The 20,873-nt window shown below is 44.8% G+C and overlaps 1 protein-coding gene and 1 long non-coding RNA gene across 5 annotated transcripts in view; one reads left to right on the top strand and one right to left on the bottom strand.

Annotated features, from left to right (window-relative positions):
* OSBP2 (oxysterol binding protein 2) overlaps positions 1 to 20,873 on the top strand; it is a 181,073-nt gene that overhangs the window by 47,409 nt on the left and 112,791 nt on the right. For 3 of the 4 annotated variants that reach the window (XM_070628511.1, XM_070628510.1, XM_070628509.1), the window contains one exon: positions 506 to 714. The exons of the other annotated variant lie outside the window; for it this stretch is intronic. In XM_070628511.1, coding sequence (XP_070484612.1) covers positions 519 to 714 — 196 coding nt within the window. In that variant the 5' untranslated portion in view covers positions 506 to 518. The remainder of the gene's footprint in view (positions 1 to 505; positions 715 to 20,873) is intronic. 4 annotated transcript variants of the gene reach the window in all.
* On the bottom strand, positions 2,532 to 20,868 carry LOC139084688 (uncharacterized). Its single transcript, XR_011542259.1, has 4 exons — positions 20,671 to 20,868; positions 19,971 to 20,024; positions 3,368 to 3,416; positions 2,532 to 2,823 (listed from the first exon to the last, which is right to left on the bottom strand). It is a non-coding gene; the product is annotated as an uncharacterized lncRNA (long non-coding RNA).

Genomic DNA, 20,873 nt, shown 5'->3' with positions numbered 1-20,873 from the left:
TAGGGCCAGAGCAGAATGGTGACATCCTTGCTCTGCAGATCTTGGTACCCGGGTCACTCCTGCAGGGGCTGCCTCCAAATCCACCCCCTGGGGTCCTGGGTCTCTAATTTCAGTTTTAGTGTAAGGTTCCCACCCTGCTCCAACTCTGTGGTTCTGAGACTTAGTGGAAAGAGCCTGGGATGGGGTTAGTGGGCCGTGCTGCCTATCAGGACCCTGGGCAGTCACCTTCTCCATTTCCTGGTGTCTGCGAGGGTTCAGACCATAGCGAGCAGCCCTACATATGGCACTGATGCAGACCCTCCTCCTTCTGCCAGTCTCTCTACTGAGTCCCTCTCAACCAAACATCTACCAGTCAATCCCAATAGGCATTATCTGCCAGCTCTGACTCCAGGGCCTCTCCCAGCTCTAAGGGTCTGAGATTCTCAGGATTTGCCTTGAGGCTTTCTTCAGTCTAGAGCTATTGAGTTTGGGAGCCTCACCCCATACCTTCTCTTACATCCTACAGAAATCAGGATGAAATGGCCCACACCTGCCGTGGCACCATCAACCTGTGCACCGCGCACTTTGACAAGGAGGACTCTTGCGGTATCATGCTGACCAATGGGGCAAGGACCTACCACCTCAAGGCCAGCTCAGAGGTGGAGCGGCAGCACTGGATCACCACTCTGGAGCTGGCCAAGGCCAAGGCTGTTCACCTGATGAGCAGCCACTCAGGTAGTGAGCGCTCGGCACAATGGGTGTCATGGGTCTGGAGAGAGTGGGAATTGAAAGCGCTTAGTGGGCAGTGGTGACCAGGAGACCCAAGCTAGTCTAGACCAACCCTGGAAGGTCAAGGTGTGTGTTCGCGCTTCCCACTCAGCTCTGTGTGTCCTCTGCAGTGAGATGCTTAGGTGTTCGGGGTGGCTGGCAGTTCTTGGGATGGAAATGTTTGTGGTGGGCAGTACTATGTGTGCCTTTCTTTGGACAAGTCTGGTTCCTAGACTTCAGCAGACCCTTCAGATGCTGTCGTGGGTCAGCTCCCGGAGCAGCAGTCAGACGTGGGAGTCCAGGAGCGTGCACCTGTGCTTGGGGCCAGACTTTTTCCCAGGCCCTTTATGGAGATTGAAAACCATTTAGCCAGAGCTGCTGCTTTTGCCGAGGTGGAAGGCCCCCTCAGATGTCCTGAGCAAGATGTTTTATTTTTTACTTTAATACATTTATTTTTTAATATATTATATCTTTATATGATTTATACAATTTCAAAAGCATATATGGTGAAGTCTGCCCTTGACTCTTGTCCTCAGCCACACACCCTGTTCTCCCACCCAGAGGCAACCAGAGCTACCAGTGTCTTGTGTCATTACATGTATATTCAGATAGGTACTTATTTTAAAATAAGCACTATCCTCTGCCTTGCTTTTTTTCAATTTAGAGATTTATCTTGGAATTTTTTCCCTACCAGTACATAAAAAAACTTCCTCCTTGTTTTTATAACAGTACAGTACTTCATTGTGTGGTTGTACTGTAGTTTATTTAACCTATAGCCTGTTGATGAAGATTTAGGTTGTTTCTTTATTTTGCTATGATGCACTGTGTTCAGTGAGTAACCTTGCATTTCATTTCACGTGTGTATAAGTATAAACAAAGTGTACGTTCCAGGAAGAGGGGTTGTGGCTCAATGGGAGTGTGCATTTGTAATTCTGAGAGCTTGTCAAGCTGCCTTCCATAGGGGTTTACCATTAGATGCCTACAGCAGTGTGTGAGAATGCCTGCCTCTCCACAGCCTTGCCCACCCAGAGCAATAGCAAATGTTTCTGATGGGTAAAAACTGGGTCCACACACACAGCAGCGGGGGGTCGAGGGGAGATTGGGAAACTGATCCTTCATAAATTGTAGGGAAAATGGTGTATGTTTCCACAGGTCTGTGTATTTTTTTAGGAAGGCAGGGCTCCAGGTGAGAATAAGTCACAGCCCCTGCTCTCCAGGATTATCTCATAGGCTGGTTGGGGAGACGGTGAGACCTTTGGAAGTAGCTCTAGCACAAAGTAGAATGAGAGATGCTAGTGACATTTGTCACCATGCCCCATCTCCCCATGTTGGGGACTCTCCCTCAGTACTAGCTTGTTAACGCACATTGAAGGCCATTGAATATTAGTCTGACCTTCTTTTTAGAGGTCTCACCCCTTTGGAGCATAGGTCCTCCCCATAGTGACTCTTTTCCTTGGGGTCAGCACTCCTGGGGCTCTGGTGTGTCAGCAGTGATGCTGAGCTTGGCAAGGGGTCCTCAGGGTACCACTCCATTTCCCGTGAAGGAGGGTGTTGGGGCCATCTCAGACAAGGGCCGTGCTGAGACCTCCAGCAGGACCTCTGATCTCAATTTGGATGCCTGTAGAAAGCCAATGTGGTGAATGATGTGGCTGGTGGTGTGGCTGGGCTCAGAACAACCCTGTTGGCCAAGTGTGGGAACATTGCTGCTCATGGAAGAACTAGCTTCCTCTTTCTAGCTTCTCCTAAGTAAAATAAATAAAATAAATAAATAAAAATTTGCTGCATTTTCTAGGAACTTCCTGAAAATAATGTATCAGGTAACTTTTATTGGATTGGTCATTCTGGAACAATTTCCCTGGGGCAGCCAGTGGGAGGGGTTTCTTTTGCAGCTGGTGTAGAAATGCTTGTTAACTCAGCTGGGCAGTGCTAGAGATTGCTAGCCTGGACTTCTAGGAGAGGTTGGCTCCCCTGAGAGAGCAGCTTCAGGCTCGTCTTCCTTCATTTCGTCCCCTTAGGCATGGTCAGGGGCTAGAGATGCAGCACGTGTCTCATGTTCCCAAGGGGTTGGATAGCCTTCTGGGTAAGGACACAGGACAACATTCAGGTACAACTCAAAGTAGCACATGCTGCATATCACTGAGAAATGGTAGGATTCCTTTCTTTTTGGTGTTTTGAAGCACAAATGAACTAACGTATGTGAAGGAGAAGCCTTTAGGCAGGTACTGTGCTTTTATAGAAAGGTTGAGGCCACCTGATTATTTCTTGAGAAATAGCACTTGTGGTGGCCTTCTCTGCAAGGCAGCGCCCTCCTCCCACAGTTCTTAGGCTGATGGGAGTTATGGTTTGTAACTTTTTGCTTGGAGTCAGCCCCATGTAGCCCTAAATGAGGGAAGACTGTTCTCCTTGAGCTGGCTGATGGTGACCAGCTGGGTCAAGGGCACAGAGAGTATGCCAGGCAGAACCCTGCGGGTCCTCCTGGGGCCTGTCTGTCCCTTCCTAGACTGTGGACCATCTCTCATCCAGCAGGGAGCCTACTTCCTACCTCCACTTACCTCTTGAAATCACCTGCTACCCTCTAGCTTTTCTGCCACCCCCTAGTCCAGGTACCATCCCCTCTTACCTGGACATCTGCTATAGTCTCCTCACTATCTTCCTGCTTCCAGTCAGTTCTCCAAACAGCAGGCAGAAGGACGTGTTTAAAAATAGAATTCAGTTATATAACTGCACTGCTTACAACTCTTGGGTGCTATAAACCAACTAGACTTAACAGACATGTACAAAACACTCCACCCAACAACAGCAGAATACACATTCTTCTCATTCCTCTTTCTGACTTCTTCTAAGTAAAATAAATAATGCATGTGGAACATTCTCCAGGATAAACTATATGTTAGGCCACAAAACAAGTTTCAATAAATTTAAAAATGTTAAAATCATATAAAGCATCTTTTCTAACTACAGTGGAATGAAGCTAGAAATCAATAACAGAAGAAACACTGGGAAATTCAAAAACATGTAGAAATTAAATAACTGGTGAGTTAAAGATGAAATCACAACAGAAATTAGAAAATACTGTGAGATGAATGAAAATGAAAAGACATTATACCAAAATTTTGGGGATACAGCAAAAGCAGTACTCAGAGGGAAATTTATAGCTATAAAAAGATACATTAAAAAAGAAGGAAAATCTCAAAGCAATAATCAAACACCTTAAGGAACTGGATAAAGAAGACTAAACTAAACCCAAAGCTAGCAGAAGGAAGTAAAAAATAAATATCAGAGTTGAGATAAACAAAATAGAGAGTGGAAAAACAAAGAAAATCAATGAAACCAAAGTTAGTTCTTTGAAAAGATCAACAAAATTGGCAAACCTTTAGCCAGACTGACTAGGAAAAAAAGAAGACCCAAATCACTAAAATCAGACATGAAAATGGGGACATTACTATTCACCTTACAGAAATAATAAAGATTATAAGACAATACTATGAACAATTGTATGCCAACAAATTAGATAACATAGATGAAATGGACAAATTCCTAGAAACACACGAATTACCAAAACCAGCTAAAGAAGAAATAGAAAATCTTAGCAGACCTATGATAAGTAAAGAGATTGCATCAGTAATCAAAAACCTCCCTAAAGAGAAAAACCCAGGACCAGATAGCTTCACTGGTGAATTCTGCCAAACATTTAAAGAATTAACACCAATCCTTTTCAAACTCTCCCCAAAAAATAAAGATAAAGGAAAACTTCCTAACTTATTCTATGACTCCAGCCCTATAGCAAAGCCAGACAAAGATCACAGAAAACTATAGGCCATTATACCTTACAAACATAGATGCAAAAACCCTTAACAAAATACTAACAAACAAAATCCAACAGCATATTAAAAGGATTACACCATGACCAAATGGGGTTTGTACCAGGAATGCAAGGGCAGTTCAACATAAGAAAACCAATCAATATAATACACTACATTGACTGAAGGGAAAAAAACCCACATGATCATCTTAACTGATGCAGAAAAAGGATTTGACAAAATCTGACATTTTTCATGAGAAAAACACTCAGCAAACTCACAATAGAAGGTAACTTCCTTAACACATTAAAGAGCATTTATGAAAAACCCCAGCTAACATCATACTCCATAGTAAAAAACTGAAAGTTTTCCTTCTAAGATCAGGAACAAGACAAGGATGCCCAGTTTCCCTATGGCTGTTCAACATTGTAGTGGAAGTTCTCAACAAGCAATTAGGTAGGAAAAAGAAACAAAAGGAAAAATTGTAAAGGAAAAAGTGAAACTCTATTGGCAATTGACATGATCCTATACATAGAAAAATCTCAAAGAATCCCACAAAAAAACTATTAGAGCTAATAAACAAATTCAGCAAAGTTGCTGGACACAACATCAACAAATATCACTTACAATTCTTTATACTCGCAATGAACAACCCGCAAAGGAAATGAAGAAAACAATTCCATTTAAATATTATCACAGATAATAAAGTACTAAAGAATAAGTTTAACCAAGGAGATGAAACTGAAAAATACTACTCAAAGAAATTAAAGAAGACCTAAAGAAATGGAAAAATATCCCATGTTCATGGATTGGAAAACTTAATATTATTAAGATTTCAATACTGCCAAAAACAATCTATAGATTCAATGCAATCCCTATCAAAATTTCAGTGGCTGGGGCCGGCCCTATGGCTGAGTGGTTAAGTTCACACACTCTGCTTCAGCAGCCCAGGGTTTCTCCAGTTCGAATCCTGGGCGTCGACATGGCACCGCTCATCAAGCCGTACTGAGGCAGCATCCCACATGCCACAACTAGAAGGACCCACAGCTAAAAATACACAATTATGTACTGGGGGGCTTTGGGAGAAAAAGGAAAAATAAAACCTTTAAAAAAATTTTTCAGTGGCCTTTATTTTTCAGAAATAGAAAAGAAATCCTAAAATTCATATGGAATCAATTGCAGAGAACCCAGAATAGCCACAATGATCTGAAAAAGAAGACCAAGTTGGAGAACTCTTTTCAATTTCAAAGCTTACTACAAAGTTACAGGAATCAAAACAGTGTGGTACTGATATAAGGATAGACATACAGATCAATGGAATAGAATTGAGAGTCTGGAAATAAAAATATCCATGTATGGTCAGTTGATTTTCAGCAAGGATACCAAAGTCATTCAATAGGCAAGGGATGCTGAAATGACTGGGTATCCACATGCAAAAGAATGAAGTAGCACCCCTACCTCACACCATATAAGAAAAGCTAACTCAAAATGCATCAAAGACCTAAATATAAGTGCTAAAACCATAAAACTCACTGAAGAAAAAAAAGAGTAAATCTTCATGACCTTGGATTTGGCAATGGTTTTTTACATATGACACCAAAAGTACAAGCAACCAAAGAAAAAAATAGATAAATTGAATTTCATCAAAATTTAAAACTTTTGTGCATATAAGGACACCATCAAGAAAAAGAAAAAACAGCCCACAGAATGTAAGAGAATATTTTCAAATCATATTTTTGATGAGTCTAGTATCTAGAATATTAATGGGCAAGGTACTTGAATAGACACTTCTCCAAAGAAGATATCCAAATGGTCAATAAACACATGAAAGGATAATGAACATTATTAGTCATTAAGGTAATGCAAATCTAAACCATAAGATACTGCTTCACACCCATTAGATTAGCTATTATTAAAAAAAAATCCAAGGCTGGCCCCGTGGCTGAGTGGTTAAAGTTCTGTGTGCTCTGCTTCAGTGGCCCGAGTTTGCAGGTTTGGATCCCGGGTACAGACCTGCTCCACTCATCAACCATGCTGTGGAGGCATCCCACATACAAAGTAGAGAAAGATTGGCATGGGTGTTAGCTCAGGGTGAATCTTCCTTACACACACTCACACACACACACACACACACACAAATACAACAACAACAACAATGGAAAGTAACAAGTTGTGGAGGCTTGGAACCCTCATTCATTGCTGTTGGGAATGTAAAATGGTGCAGCCACTGTGGAAAATGTTTTAGTGGTTCCTCAGTAAGTTAAACATGTAATCACTCACATGATCCCAGCAATTCCAGTCCTGGCTATATACACCAAAGAATTGAAAACAGATGTTCAAACAAAAACTTGTACATGAGTGTTCATAGCAGCACTATCCACAATAGCCAAGAGGTGGATGCAGCCAAATGTCCATCAGCAGATGAATGAATAAACAAATGTGGTATATCCACACAGTGGAATATTATTCAGCAATGAAAAGGAATGGTGTACTGATATATGTGACAACATGGATGAACCTTGAAAACATGTAAGTAAAAGAAGGCAGACACAGAAGGCCACATACTGTATGATTCTATTTGTATGAAATGTCCAGAATGGGCAAATCCATAGGGACAGAAAGCAGAGTAGTGTTTGCTGGGAGCTGGAGAAGGAGGGATGGGAAGTGACTGCTTAGTGGGTGTGGGATTTCTTTTTAGGGTGATGAAAATGTTGTAGGTACAGGTGATGATTGCACAACATTGTGACTGTACTAAGTATCACTGAATTGTACACTTAAGAATGGTTAAAATGTTAAATTTTATGTGTATTTTACCACACACACACACAGAATAATCTCAGGTGGCTTGCCAGTGCTCTTAGGGTAAAATGCAAGCTCCTCACCCTCTGTGACAGTCCACAGCCTTCTCTCCTCCCCTTCCTCTTGCTCTCTGTCCTCAGTTCCTGTTCAGGGCCTTTGTACTTGCTGGCGTCTCTGCCTAGAACACTCCTGCTGATATGCTTGGCACCCCAGGCTCTCGTCCTTCAGGTCTCAGCTTAATGACACTTCAGAGGGCCTTAAGTTGTAGCCTCTCTAAAGATATATCCATCATACCATCCTAGTTATTTTCTTCACTGCAGTCTGCCATTATTAATTGACTGACTTGTTTACTTATTTATTGTCCATCTCTTCAATAAAACCCAAGTTCTTGACAGCAGAGAGATCCTGTGCATCTTATTTCCATGGTAACCTCGGGGCCCGTCACTGAGCTTGGCACTGGGTTTGGTGCCCAGTGAGGGTCTGTTGTTGGGTCAGCGTACGTAGCAGCCATGACACCCTTGGCAGCACTAGAATTGTCCTTGGAGAGGAGGATTGGGGCGTGGTGGCTTCTCTATACCTGTCACCCCTGGAACAGATGAAGGAACTCATGACATTTAGTCTGGAGAAAGGAAGGCCAGGCAGAGCCTGCTCATATTGAAAGTTTGAAGGGTCAGAGCACGTGAATGAGGACACAGACCCGTTTTCTGTGGCACTGGGAGGCACAAGCAGAACCAGCAGTGGAAGTGGTGAGAGCAATTTCTGCTTAGTCTGAGAAACAAACCAGTAGACTGTGAGAGGAAGGAGGTGGTAAGGGACATAATGAAAGTTTCCAGCAGAGGACTGGGACTGGGAGTGGGGTCCCAAGGCTTCTTCAAGGCTCCAGTGCTGTCCTTCTGGATTAACTTTGTGTTTCTTTAGCTGTTCACTTTCTAAATTTGATCAGATGGTCTGTGGTACTGTGGATAGGGCACTGAGCCAAGTGTCAGGCCTGACCCTCGGCAAGTGTCATGTCTCTCGGGGCCTCAGTCTCTTCATCTATAGGATGAATGGTTGGCAGGCTTCTCCCTAAGCTTCTGTCCAGCTCTGGGCCTTGGTCAAACCAGTGAACATTTCCGAGCTCTAGCTTCCTCGTTTTTGGTGCTCTTGCTTGGTTCCTGGGAGGATTACGTGACAATATATGGGAAGTGCGTAGTGCTTTGGGTGCAACCAATTTCATTCATCCAAGCATTGCTGTTGGGGAGTGTGCCCCAGTGCTCATAAATCATCCTGCCCGCAGCTAGTGGCAGGTGATGTGACAGAAATCACCCGCAGGAGTTCAAGCAGCCAGGGAGTTTGAAAGGCAAAGGGAAAAAATACTTTCACTGTCGCAAGATGACCTACCTCCAACATCACGTATTTCCCTGAAGTGTGGTGCAGCGACTCCAGAGGGCTGCGTCTCTGGGAAGATAGCCCCCTCCCCTCTGGGTGGATGTGGGGGGATGGGCCGTGGTCATCCTGGAGGCTGTACCTACACCTCCTGAAAGTGTCCGTGTCAGTCAGGAGTCTGTGCTGGGACAGTGGCCCTTGCCCTGCCAGCCTCGCCCCAACTGTGGCCTTCTGCAGAGCCCAGGACCTGGCAGCACTCCTGGAGCCCACCCCTCAGCTGCACACATCTGCCTCTGCTCACTGTGGAAGTGACTGTCCCCTTGGGCACCTGAAGTTTGGCTTTTGAAGTTTTCCAGTTTTACGTTTGTGGACTTAACCTGCCAGTTGCCTAAAATGGGCAGAAGGAAGGAATACCTATTTCCAGGCCACAGTAATTTTTATTATATAAAAAATAACCCCTAGTAGACCTCTGCACAATATGTGCTCTTGTATATGAACCTTTCAGAGGGAATGAACGTCATTCAAGTGGCACAGTCCCGCATGAGCTCAAAGTTGATGAATGAGGCGTGACAGCTCCCACAGAGGTTAGATTGACTTGCAGGTGAATTAGCACAGTGTAAGTTTGGAAGCTGTCACTGGCTGGGGTGGGTTGGGGAGGGGAACAAAGTCAGGGAACGCTGTTTGTAGGAGGAGAGACCTGGGCTAGGTTTTAAGGAATAGAGAAGAGTTTGAAATATGGAGATGGAGCTGAGGCAGGCAGGGAAGAAGGAAGATTGTCCAGGCAGTGGGAATGGCTGGAGCAAAGGAGTGGATGTGTTCAGGGACCTTGGGGGTTCTCTGTGGCCAGGAACATGTCATGCATTCAGACTGAATCATCCCTGAGCCTGGCAGTCACCAGGGGAGGTTCAAGATCAACCTGGTGGGGGTGGCCTCTTTGCTTCCTCCCTCAGGGCTGAGGGGGCGGCCTCTGCAGGATCTGGGGCTCTGGCCTCTGACTGGTAGGGGCACAGAGCTCCTCCACGGGAGTGTGGTAGCCAGGAGGGCTGGACAGGCTCAGTGACCAAGGCACAGAAGCCACCTTTCTGTCCCGAGAGGTAGGACTGCCTTTGGTCAGCAGCAGCAGCCCCCACACGGCAAAATGACCTGCTTTGGTCCAAGGACTTTGCATCAGATGGTCTGAACACTTGGGCTGTTTGGACCCCTTTGAAAAGGGGTTTGGCTAACAGCTGCCATTGGGCTCATCCCCAGGGGAAGAGCGGATTTGCCTGCAGCCCTTCAGGGAGAAACAAATTATTTACACGTATTTCAAGTTATTATAAGGTTTTGAAAGCAGTGAAACATGTCCTGTCAAATGCCCGATAATTCAATGGCCTTTTCTCCAGTCAGTTTTGTATTCCTTCTGTTTTGCTCGGTGAAGGTTCTCACACTCACTCCCAGCTGTGTATTTGCGGTGCGGATGATATATTTTTCCTTGTTTGAGTTTATTTGTCCTTAATGGTTATGCCCAAATGTTATGTCATGTTGATCGGGCCCTGGGAAATCAGAAGCACGTAGCACTTGCAAAAATGACATTGACATAGTTGTTGAAGCTTTCTTTCTGCTACTTGGGGGGAACAAGATTTTTCTTTTAATCTTTTTGTAAATAATCACTAAAAGAAATGGACTTTAGGCCAAAATTGGGCAGACTTTTCCAGGTGCGTGAGGAGATGCTCAAATTCTTCAGATGTTTTTTTTTCATTTAACGCTCCCTCTGTTTATGGTTTGTTTTCATTGTAGACACTAGAAGACTCCTTTTCTGTCTATGCAAGAAAGCAACGCAGTAATGTGAGTTTGCTCGAAGGGGAAATGTTCTTTGTACATTAAAGCGCATGCGTGTGTCACGAAGAGACCTTGATTGGTGTCTTTTTGTGTCGTGGGAGCTGAACCAGGTGTGGGAAACTCAGAGATGAACAGGCACAGGCCTGGACCCGGCCTTGAGGAGCTCACTGGCTGGAGATGAGAGTAGGCAGCCTGGGTGCCACTGGCCCATGTGGAGGGAAAGAAGAGCTCTGCCTGGAGCAGAGTAAGAGTCCAAGGACACAGGGACACCTGCTCTGGAACCCTCTACAGGAAAAGGTAGCTGGCATCAGACTTGAGCAGCAGCCCAGCCCAGGCCAGTACTCCTGCAAGCGGGGGCCAGAAGATGTGCGACGCAGAGGGGTGGGAGGGTGGGAGGCTGAGCCCCACTGTCAGAGGGGGCAGGATGAGGGGCTTTCCACAAGGGAACAGTGGAAGGAAGGATTACAAGACAGGGCTGCACACAGGAGGGCCCACTTGAACTGAGAGCAACAGAGGACATCCACCCTGATGACAAACTCTGACCCCCCCCTTCACTGACCCCAGGCTATGTGACTCACTTCTCTCCTGCCTCCGCTCTCCTGTTGGGTCCTGGCCTCGTGGTTGCTGTACCTGTTCCCTTTGGCCTACTGTGCTGTAGGCAGCCTGACCCCAAGGCGGACCATGACTTCTGAAGATACCTTAATGGATGAGGTCAAAAGGCCAAGACCCCACAGGACCAGTTCCTGCCAGGGCTGGGGCTGGCTGCCCCTGTAGTTTGGAAAGACTTGGAGTCTGTATGCAGCCACTGTGGGCATCTGAACCACAGCACCGCGGATGCTCTTGTCCTCCATGCTCGCATTACGGTGATGGCTAGCAGACGATGGCTAGCAGAATCTCTGACAAGGGCTGTGCTCATTTTGGCAACTACCTTGTTTCTGTTGGTTTGTTTTAAATTGAGTTCTCTTTTCCTTATTTATTGTCCTTACTGCTTCTTAGGAAGCCATCAACCCATATGTCCCTGCTATCCTTAGCCACTGTTCTCTGTTCCTCCGCTGTCCCAGGGCGCTTCCCCCCACCAACTTTCTCCCTGTTCCCCTCGCTTCCCACCCCACCCTGTTGTCTGCCAAGCCCCCCTCCCTCCACACATCCTTTGTGCCTTCTTGGGTGCTCTCTCTTGGCTTCAGGGAAGCCTGTCTCTTGTGCTGGCCTGCCGCACATGTGCTTGGCTCCTCCACCTGGAGCTGCTCTGCAGTGCTCCAGCTGCTCCCCTCTGACTTCCTGCTACTGTGTTGAGGCTGGGGGGACCTGTGCAGCCCCTGCCTGCCAATTCTGGTTTGTCTTTAACTGTCTTTTAGGGCTGTCTCTGCCCCCCTTGAAGCCTTCCATTGACATGTTGCCCTTTGTTGACCATCACTGATCATCCATGTATCTGTCTTCAAGCTCATAAAAACCCTTGTCCCATGAGCCCTCTGCCTTCCTCCTGTCTACCTACCCTTCCTGCTGGGCAGCCTCACCTGTGGGTCCTCCATGCAGCCTCTGTCTTGCCAGTTATCTTGCCCTTCCTAGCCTCTTGACCTTGTAGCACATCCACCTGCCAAATCCCAAGAGGGATCATCCCACTTGTGTCCTCTGTGGGCCTCTGCCCAGCCGTGGTGGAACACTGGAGACAACATCTACACCTTGTAGGCCACGGCCACTAAATGGTCATGCTTTCTGCCCCACCCAGCATGCCAGGCTCGAGGAGCCTAGGAACAGTGAGTTCATGGAGCTGTAGGTGGCTGATGGCTGGGGCCTCAGGTAATGTCCCGGGCAGCTGATCAGGGGACCTTCCTGCTGGGCTGGAGGTGGGCCAGACGCCACATCACCAGAGAGACCGGAGCTCACCAGCCTTTCAAGACAATCCTTTCTTATTCTCATATTCTCAAGCCCTTTCCTTGTGTGTTATTAAAAGAATCCATATGAGGAAGGATATGAAGTTTCCTGGCATTCCAATGAGGAGTCGGGCAACCCCACAGCTGGATGATTTGCTGTTTAAGTAGCTTCTGAAGTGTGGGCGTCCTTTTTTTTTTAAAGATTTTATTTTTCCTTTTTCTCCCCAAAGCTCCCTGGTACATAGTTGTACATTTTTAGTTGTGGATCCTTCTAGTTGTGGTATGTGGGATGCCTCCTCAGCATGGCCCGACGAGCAGTGCCATGTCCGTGCCCAGGATTCGAACTGGCAAAACCCTGGGGCGCCAAAGCAGAGCGCACAAACTTAACCACTTGGCCATGGGGCCAGCCCCCTGGGTGTCCTTTGACAATGGACAGCTTTATCTGGTGTTCCCAGCTGCCATCTGGTGGCTAGACTGAGGCTCTTCTGAGGCTATGCTGGGTCTGGTATTGCTGGCTTGCATATATGCCTTTCTTCACACACTTGTCTTTTTAAGGTCCCCCGGGGGGTCATCACAATATGGAAGAACGCAGTCAGGACAATTAACTGCCATCTAGGCAACCCCCTCCCTCTGAGAGGGAGGAGGGACCAAGGCCCAGGGTTATGCCCACCTCCAGCATTCACCTCCCTATGCCACTCATTCATCTAAATCTTGGCATCTTGGAGGCCCCTGCTGGGATTGTCCTCACCCGTCTCAGCCCTTGGGTCCACCAGGGCCCTTGGCCATGGAGCTTGTCCTCTAACTCCAGGCCTCATCCTCTGGTTGGTGTACGCTTTCATCTTCGGCCATGCCTTGACATGGAGCACGCCCCATGCAGCCTGACCTCACCCAGTCTTGTCCGCCTCCCCGACACAGCTGCCTCTGGGCCATGTGGGCTCCGGTTCAGTAATCTGAGAGTCAGAGGTTGGCCCTTTTCTGGTCACCACAGCAGCTGTCCTCCCAGTACCCTTCTAGACCTCTCTAGCTCCTCCCCCAGCAGTGGCCTTGCTTCTTATCCTTTCTCTCTTGGCCTGGCTCTGTGTCATCCCTCAGTGCCTCCCAGAGATGGTCTTCCTCTCTTGCCCAGTTGTCTAGCTTCCATCACACCCACATGTCCACCTAACCGTGGGGCAGCCTGGGAACCAGACAGCCCTGGGCTTGAATCTCGGCTGTGCCACTTACTAACTGGGTCACTTTGGCAAAGTCACTTGACCACTCTGTGCCTCTATTTCCCCACCCTAAAGTGTGTCTAATGATGAAGACCTCTTAGGGTTGCCAAGAGGAATAAATTAAATCATGTTACAAACTGCTTCGCATGGTGACTGGAATGTGGTGGCTGCTCACTTGATAGCAGTGAGGCTGTTGCTTTTTTTGGTGATACCCTTCAGTTCTGCACATTCTACCTCCAGGCAGGGGTGGTAGGGCCCCTTTGCTGAGCCAAGGTGTACATGCCACACAGCCAAGTTCTGGGGGCAACGCTGCCCAGCTGTATAGACCAGCACCCCCTTAAACCCAGGGCTTCTGCTGGGCCTTTCTCAGTGCCTGAACACCTGGTGTAGGTCCCCTGCCAGCGTCCTCCCCCATCTCCTAGTGGCTCTTGAAGTCCTTGCCAATCTGCATACCCTTCCCACTGCCTTCACCATCCCAGCAATGGACCTTGCCTCCTCCTCATTTCATAGAACAAAAAGAGGTCCACAGCCTGGACCACCTCAGCTCTCTGCCATCAGATTTCCCAGCCTTGCTGTATCCACCCTTGTATGACTCCAGTGAAGACGTTTCTCCTCTTTGAAGCAGTGCTTGTCCCTGGGGACTGCTACCTCCCTTTTCCTTGGGGACCTGGTTCCTGTGCTATGGTCCTCTCTCTGGTAGCCTCAACCTCTCTCCTGGCTTCTTTCTGACCCCGCTCACCTGACCCACCACCCATTGCCTTGAAACTGCCCTCATGAAGGTCTTAGGCTACCTGCCAGACCTGGCAGTTGACCAAGTAGTAAACCTGAGTGTCAGCCTTGACTCCTGCCCTCCTTCACCTCTCACGTTCAGCTTTCAGGAGATCTTGTGAGCACTAGCCCTGAACAGTTTTGCATCTGCCCACTGCCCTCCATCTGCATGGCCTCCACCTTTGTTCGGCCACCTGACCTCCCAGATTCTGGTCTCCAGAGTTTTCCAGTAGAGACTCTCTCCAACAGCCAGGGTGAGTCTTCTAAAATGCAGTTCAGCTTGATTCCAGATCTAGGTAGGATGAAGTGAGAACACTTCACTCCATACAGCTAGAAAACCTGGACAGAATGCCTGGAGCAGCTATTTAAGCACCCTGAAAAGTGACTAGCCACAAGCAAATTGAAGAAGACCAGAGTTTGAAATAGCATTGAACAGGTGCTGTTACTTAAAATTTTTTCCTTTCCAATACTCTCCACCCTGGATTCAGGGGAGACTCAGAAGTGAGCAAACAGTGCTCTAGGAGAAGCCCTCTAGCTCAGGCTCAAGGAGCAGGAAAGGGTCTCCTGGCAGTGATAGAGGCAGTGGCGGGGGTGGGAGGGCTTGCAGGTACCTAAAACTCTGAGGGAAACCCTCCTCTCCAAAGGAAGAGCTGTGGCCCCAAGAGGGTGAGCGAACTCCCGTTGTGTTTTTCTCTCTCTCCTCTCACCATGTGGCCCCAGATATGGGAAGTGGACAGCAGAGATAGGTAAATAAAGCCCGAGTCTTGGCGACAGGACAGAAAGAGGGAGCCTTAGGGAACTGGAAAATACCAAGATGTCACGGAGAGAGAGGACCTTGGGAAAGTGACCCTGTAGTTATTTATGAACTCCTGGGTCATGTCCAAGCTGCATGTGCATGAATCACATCCTAAACAGCATTCTAAAGACTTTGAGAACTGAACTAAAAGCTATATGAACACCAAGCTCCCGCTGGCTGCCACACGTGAGGGAGAGATTTGAATAGCACTGCAAAGGCATTGAAAACAGAACCGACAGTGAAACCATCAGCAAGAGAAGGCTGGTCAGAATGTGTAGCTTGAACCCAACTAGGTCAGTTGCCTGTTAAAATGAAAATATCAAATTATCAACATCAGGAATGAAAGAAGCAATTAACAGTCAGATCCCACAGACATAAAAGGATAATAAAGTAAACAACTCTACTCGCACATTTGACAACTTAGATGAAATAAACTGATTCCTCAAAAGTCACAAACTCCAAACTGCACCCAAGATCAAATATGTAACCTGAATAATTCTATAACTATTAAAGAAATTACGTTTATGGTTTAAAACCTTCCAAAAAAGAAATCTCACAGCCCAGTTGATTTCTCTGGTGAATTCTATCAAACATTTGAAAAGGAGTAACACCATTTCCATACAATCTCTTCCAGAAAATAGAAAAGGAGGTCACACTTCCCAACTCACTTTACGGGGACAGCGTTACCATGATGTCAAACTGGACAAAGACAGTACAAGAAAGGCAGCTTCTGACCAATATCTCTCATGAACGTAGATGAAAACATCCTGAACAAGATATTAACCATTTGAACCTAGCGATATATAAATAGAATAATACACCATGATCAAGTGGGATTCATACTAGGAGTACAAGGTAGGTTTGGTATTTGAAAATCAGTCAATGGAATCACCATATTAATGGTATAAATAAGAAAAACTACATGATCATATCAATTGATGTAGAAAAAGCAAATTAATATCATTCATGGTAAAAACTCTCAGCAAACTAGGAATTCCTCCACCTGAAGGAGTTCCTCCACCTAATAAAGAGCATTTTCAAAAAAGCTACATCATACTTAATGGTAAAAGCTAACATCATGCTTAATGGTGAAAGACTGAATCTTTTCTCCCTGGGATCAGTAACAAGGTAAGGATGTCCGTTCTCACAAGTCATATTCATCCTCATACTGGAAGTCCTAGCCCGTATAATAAAGCAAGAAAAAGAAATCAAAAGCATTCAGATTAGTAACAGAGAACAAGACTACCCCTGTTTGAAAACGACATAATGACTATGTAGAAGATCCTAAGAAATCTACAAAAATACTCTTAAAATAGGTGAGTTTAGCAAGGTCACAGGATACAAGATCAATACACACAAAGATCAATCATATTTCTATGTACTAGCAGTGAACAATCGGAAACCAGAATTTAAAAAAAAATTTACCGTGCCCCCTGTGAAATACTTAGGTATAAATATCACAAAACATATATAGTATCTGTATACAGTCATGTGTCACTTAACATTCTGAGAAATGCGTCCTTAGGAGATTTTGTTGTTGTGCAAACATCATAGAGCGAACTTACACAAACCTAGATGGTATAGCCTACTACACACCTGGGCTATATGGTACTAATCTAATGGGACCACCGTCAAATATGTGGTCTGTTGTTGACCGGAACATCTTTGTGCAGCGTGTGACAGTTCTGAAAACTATAAAATGCTGATAAGACCAAAATAAATGAAGAGACATACATTACTCGTGGATCAGAAGATTCAACAGAGTAAAGATGTCAGTTGTCCCCGTATTGATCAATAGATTTAATGCAATTCCAATAAAAATCCCAGCAAGACATTTTTTCAATATAGACAATCTTATTATAAATTTATACAGAAAGACAAATGAACTAGAATAGCTAAAACAGTTTGAAACAGAGAAATAAAGTTGGATTAATTGCCCAATTTTAAGACTTATAAAGAAACTACAATCAAGACAGTGTGGTGTTGGCAAAGAGACAGACACATAGATTAATGGAACAGAATAGAGTCCAGAAATGGACTCACAAATATAGTCAGTTGGATTTTGACAAAGATGCAAAAGCAATTCAATTGAGAAAGGATAGTCTTTTTCAACAAGTAATGTTGGAACAATTGGACATCTACCTGTTTAAAAAAAAAGAATCTTGATCTAAACCTCCCACTGTATAAAAATTAACTCAAAATGAAAAACACAAAACTGTAGCACTTTTGGAAGAAAACATAGGAGAAAATTTTAATGACCTGAGATTAAGCAAAGAGTTCTTTAAACGTGCACTCTTAAACATGACATCAAAAGCATAATCCATAAAAGAAAAACATTGATAAATTGAACTTCATCAAAAACGTAAAACTTTTACCCTGCAAAAGACACTGTCAAGAGAATGAAAAGACAGGCTGCAGACTAGCAAATCATGTATTCAACAAAGGACTTGTATCCAGAATATTAGAAAGAATTCTCAAAATTCAACGGTAAAAAACCAAACAACCCCCTAAAGCTCATAGAACTAATAAGTGAGTTCAATAAGGTTGTAGGATATAAGATCAACACACAAAAATCAATCATATTGCCTATACACTGGCAAAGAACAAATGGGAACAGAAATTGAAAACACAATACCACTTATAATTCCTCCCTCAAAATGAAATACTTAAGTACAAATCCAACAAAACATGTAGAGGATCTGTATGCTAAAAATTACAAAGTGCTGATGAAAAGAAATCAAAGAAGATTTGAAGAAATTGAGAGACATTCCATGTCCATGGGTTGGGAGATTCAGCAGAGTAAAGATGTCAGTTTTCCACAAGTTGATCTGTAGGATTAACAGAATTTCTATCAAAATTCCAGCAAGATTTTTTGTAGCTTACTCTAGAATTTATGTGGAAACACAAAGGATCTAGAATAGCTAAAACAATTTTGAAAAAGAATAAATTGGAAGGAATCACTCTACCTGATGTTAGGACTTATTGTATAGCTGGAGTAATCAAGACAGTATGAACCAAGACGTGTAGATCAATAGAACAGAATAGAAAACCCAGAAATAAGCACAAATACACCAAATTGATTTTGACAGAGAGGCTAAAGCAGTTTATGGAGGAAAGATAGCCTTTTCAAAGGTTGATGCCGGAGTAATTGGACATCTATAGACAAAAAAATGAACCTCAACCTAAGCATCATATGGTATACAAAAATTAATTTAAAATGGACCATCGATTTAAATGTAAAATGTAAAACTATGAAACTTTTAGAAGAAAACTTAGAATATCTTCAGGACCTAGTGCTTGGTGAAAAGTTCTGAGACACAAGAATATGTGTAACACACGAAAACCACACTCCATAAAAGAAAAAATAAACTGGGCTTCAAAATTGAAAGCCTTTGCATTGCAAAAGCCCCTATTAAAAGGATGAAGAGACGAAGTACAGACTGGGAGAAAATATTTGCAAACCACTTGTCTGACAAACGACTAATATCTGGAATGTGTAAAGAACTCTCAAAACTCACCAGTAAAGACAACCTAACTATAAAATGGGCCAAAAACGTGCATAGATATTCCACTGAAGAGAAGATACAGATGGCAAATAAGCACATGAAAAGGTGTCCATTATCATTAGCTATTAGTGAAATGCAAATTAAGATAGATATCACTATACACTTATTAGAATGACTAAAAACTAGTGATAATACTAAATGCTGGTGAGGATCTGACATGCATTGCTGGTGGGAATATAAAATGGTGCGGCCACTCTGGAAAACAGTTTGGCAGTTTCTTAAAAACTAAACATGTAATTACCATATGACCCAGCGATTACACCTCTGCACATTTATCCCAGAGAAACAGAAACTTAAGTTCACACAAAAACCTGTGCACAAATGTTCAGAGCAGTGTTATTTTTAATAGCAAAATACTGGAAACTACCCAAGTGTCCTTCAGTGGTAGACGATCGAACAAACTCTGGTATATCCATACAGTGGAGTACTACTCAGCAATAACAATGAGTGAACCATTGATACATGCAGCAGCTTGGAAGAATCTCAAAGGCATTACTCTGAGTGAAAGAAGCCTTTCTCAAAAAGTTGTATGATTCCATTTATATGACATTCTGGAAAAGGCAAAAACTGTTGGGATGAAGAACAGATCAGTGGTTGCCAGGGCTGAGGGGTGGAGGGAGGGTGTGATACAAAGTTACAGCATGAGGAAGCTTTTTGGAGGCGACGGAACTGCGCTATATCCTGGATGTGGAGGTGTGTCATGAATCGATATGTGTTCAAATGCATAGAGCTGTACAGCAACAAAAACGTAAAATTTACTGTATATTAATTTGAAAATAAAATGCAGTTTTGGCTTATATCCCTTCTAAGGCTCTCCCCTGCCCTTTAGACCTGTCCAGCTTCCCCTCTCCTCATTGGCACATGTCTTCCTGCCAGTCCAGTGTGCATGCTGTACCTCTTGCCCGCAAACCCTCTTCCCGAGCCCCAGCCCCTTCCCACACTGTACTTCCCCTGGGGTCTGTTTACCCTTCAGGGATAAGCCATTATGGAAAGCCTTCCCTAAGCCAGCCCCCTGCCTGAGCCAGATGCTTGCTCTCTGCAGCCTGGCTCAGCTTCTCGTGCATGGTAGCATAGTGGTTAGCGTGAGCATGGGCTTCCCAGAGCTTTAGATTACCCAATTGTCAGTCCAGTGGAGACTTCAATTATGTGCCTCCCAGAGTTCTTCCAATTCAAAGATTCCTAGTCAGTGGGAGCCAACTTGCGTGGGTTCAAACCGTGTCTCCCTTACTTACCAGCTGTGTGACCTTGGGCAAGTTGCTTGCTGTCTTTTTCCTCATTTCTTTCCTCTGTAAAATGGGTTTAATAATAGAACCACCTCTTAGAGGTGCTGTGAGAATTAACTTAGGTAATGCACGAAAAGAGCTTAGCACCTGGCTTGGCCAACGCTCAGTAAAAGTTAGCTGTAGTTATTGATAATAGTCATCGTGGCAGCTTTAAAATAATACAGGTTCCCAGGTCCCCCTGCCCTGATAATGTGAAGGAGAATGGCATTGGGATATACCTGCATTTTTTTAAAAAGCTCCCTCGGTAGGACTACCAGATTGAGCAAATAAAAATAAGGGTCACCCAGTTTAATTTGAACTTCAAATATACAACAAATAATGTTTTAGTGTAAGTACGTCCCATGCAATAGTTGGGGCCTGCTTGTACTAAAATTTATTTATCGCGTATCTGAAATTCAAATGTCACAGGGTGTCCTGCATTTTATCTACTTGCATTTAACCCTATCCTAGGCAACCTTGACATCCAGCCCACTTGGGGGCTCTGCTCCTGACTCCCTGGGTGGCGTCCAAAATTGAACCTCCCAGTCAAAAAACAGAGAGTATCCTTTCACTTGACACAGGGGGGAGCTAGAGGATGGTTTATTCACTTGCTTTCTTCCTAAATTGATGTCTAAGGAAGCACCAGCCAGTTAGCTGGCTTGCAACATACCTCTCTGTACTTGGGAATCCTTTTCAGAAGATCTTTAGGTCCGCCTCCCAGGGGACTGCTGGGAGGCTGTGAGAAGTGTATACAGAACCAGCTGCCTCTCTCTGTTGGGCCTCACTTTCAAGGGGGCTAATCCAGCCCCTCAGGGACTCCCTTTCTGCCCTGCCCTGCTTCCCCAGGCTGGCCTACCCCCACATTGATGTCAT

Source organism: Equus przewalskii, chromosome 7 (assembly GCF_037783145.1).
Source record: "Equus przewalskii isolate Varuska chromosome 7, EquPr2, whole genome shotgun sequence".
Taxonomy (NCBI): Eukaryota; Metazoa; Chordata; class Mammalia; order Perissodactyla; family Equidae; genus Equus; species Equus przewalskii.
The sequence above is the reverse complement of the archived record's forward strand: the minus strand, read 5'-3'. Positions and strand labels throughout refer to the sequence as shown.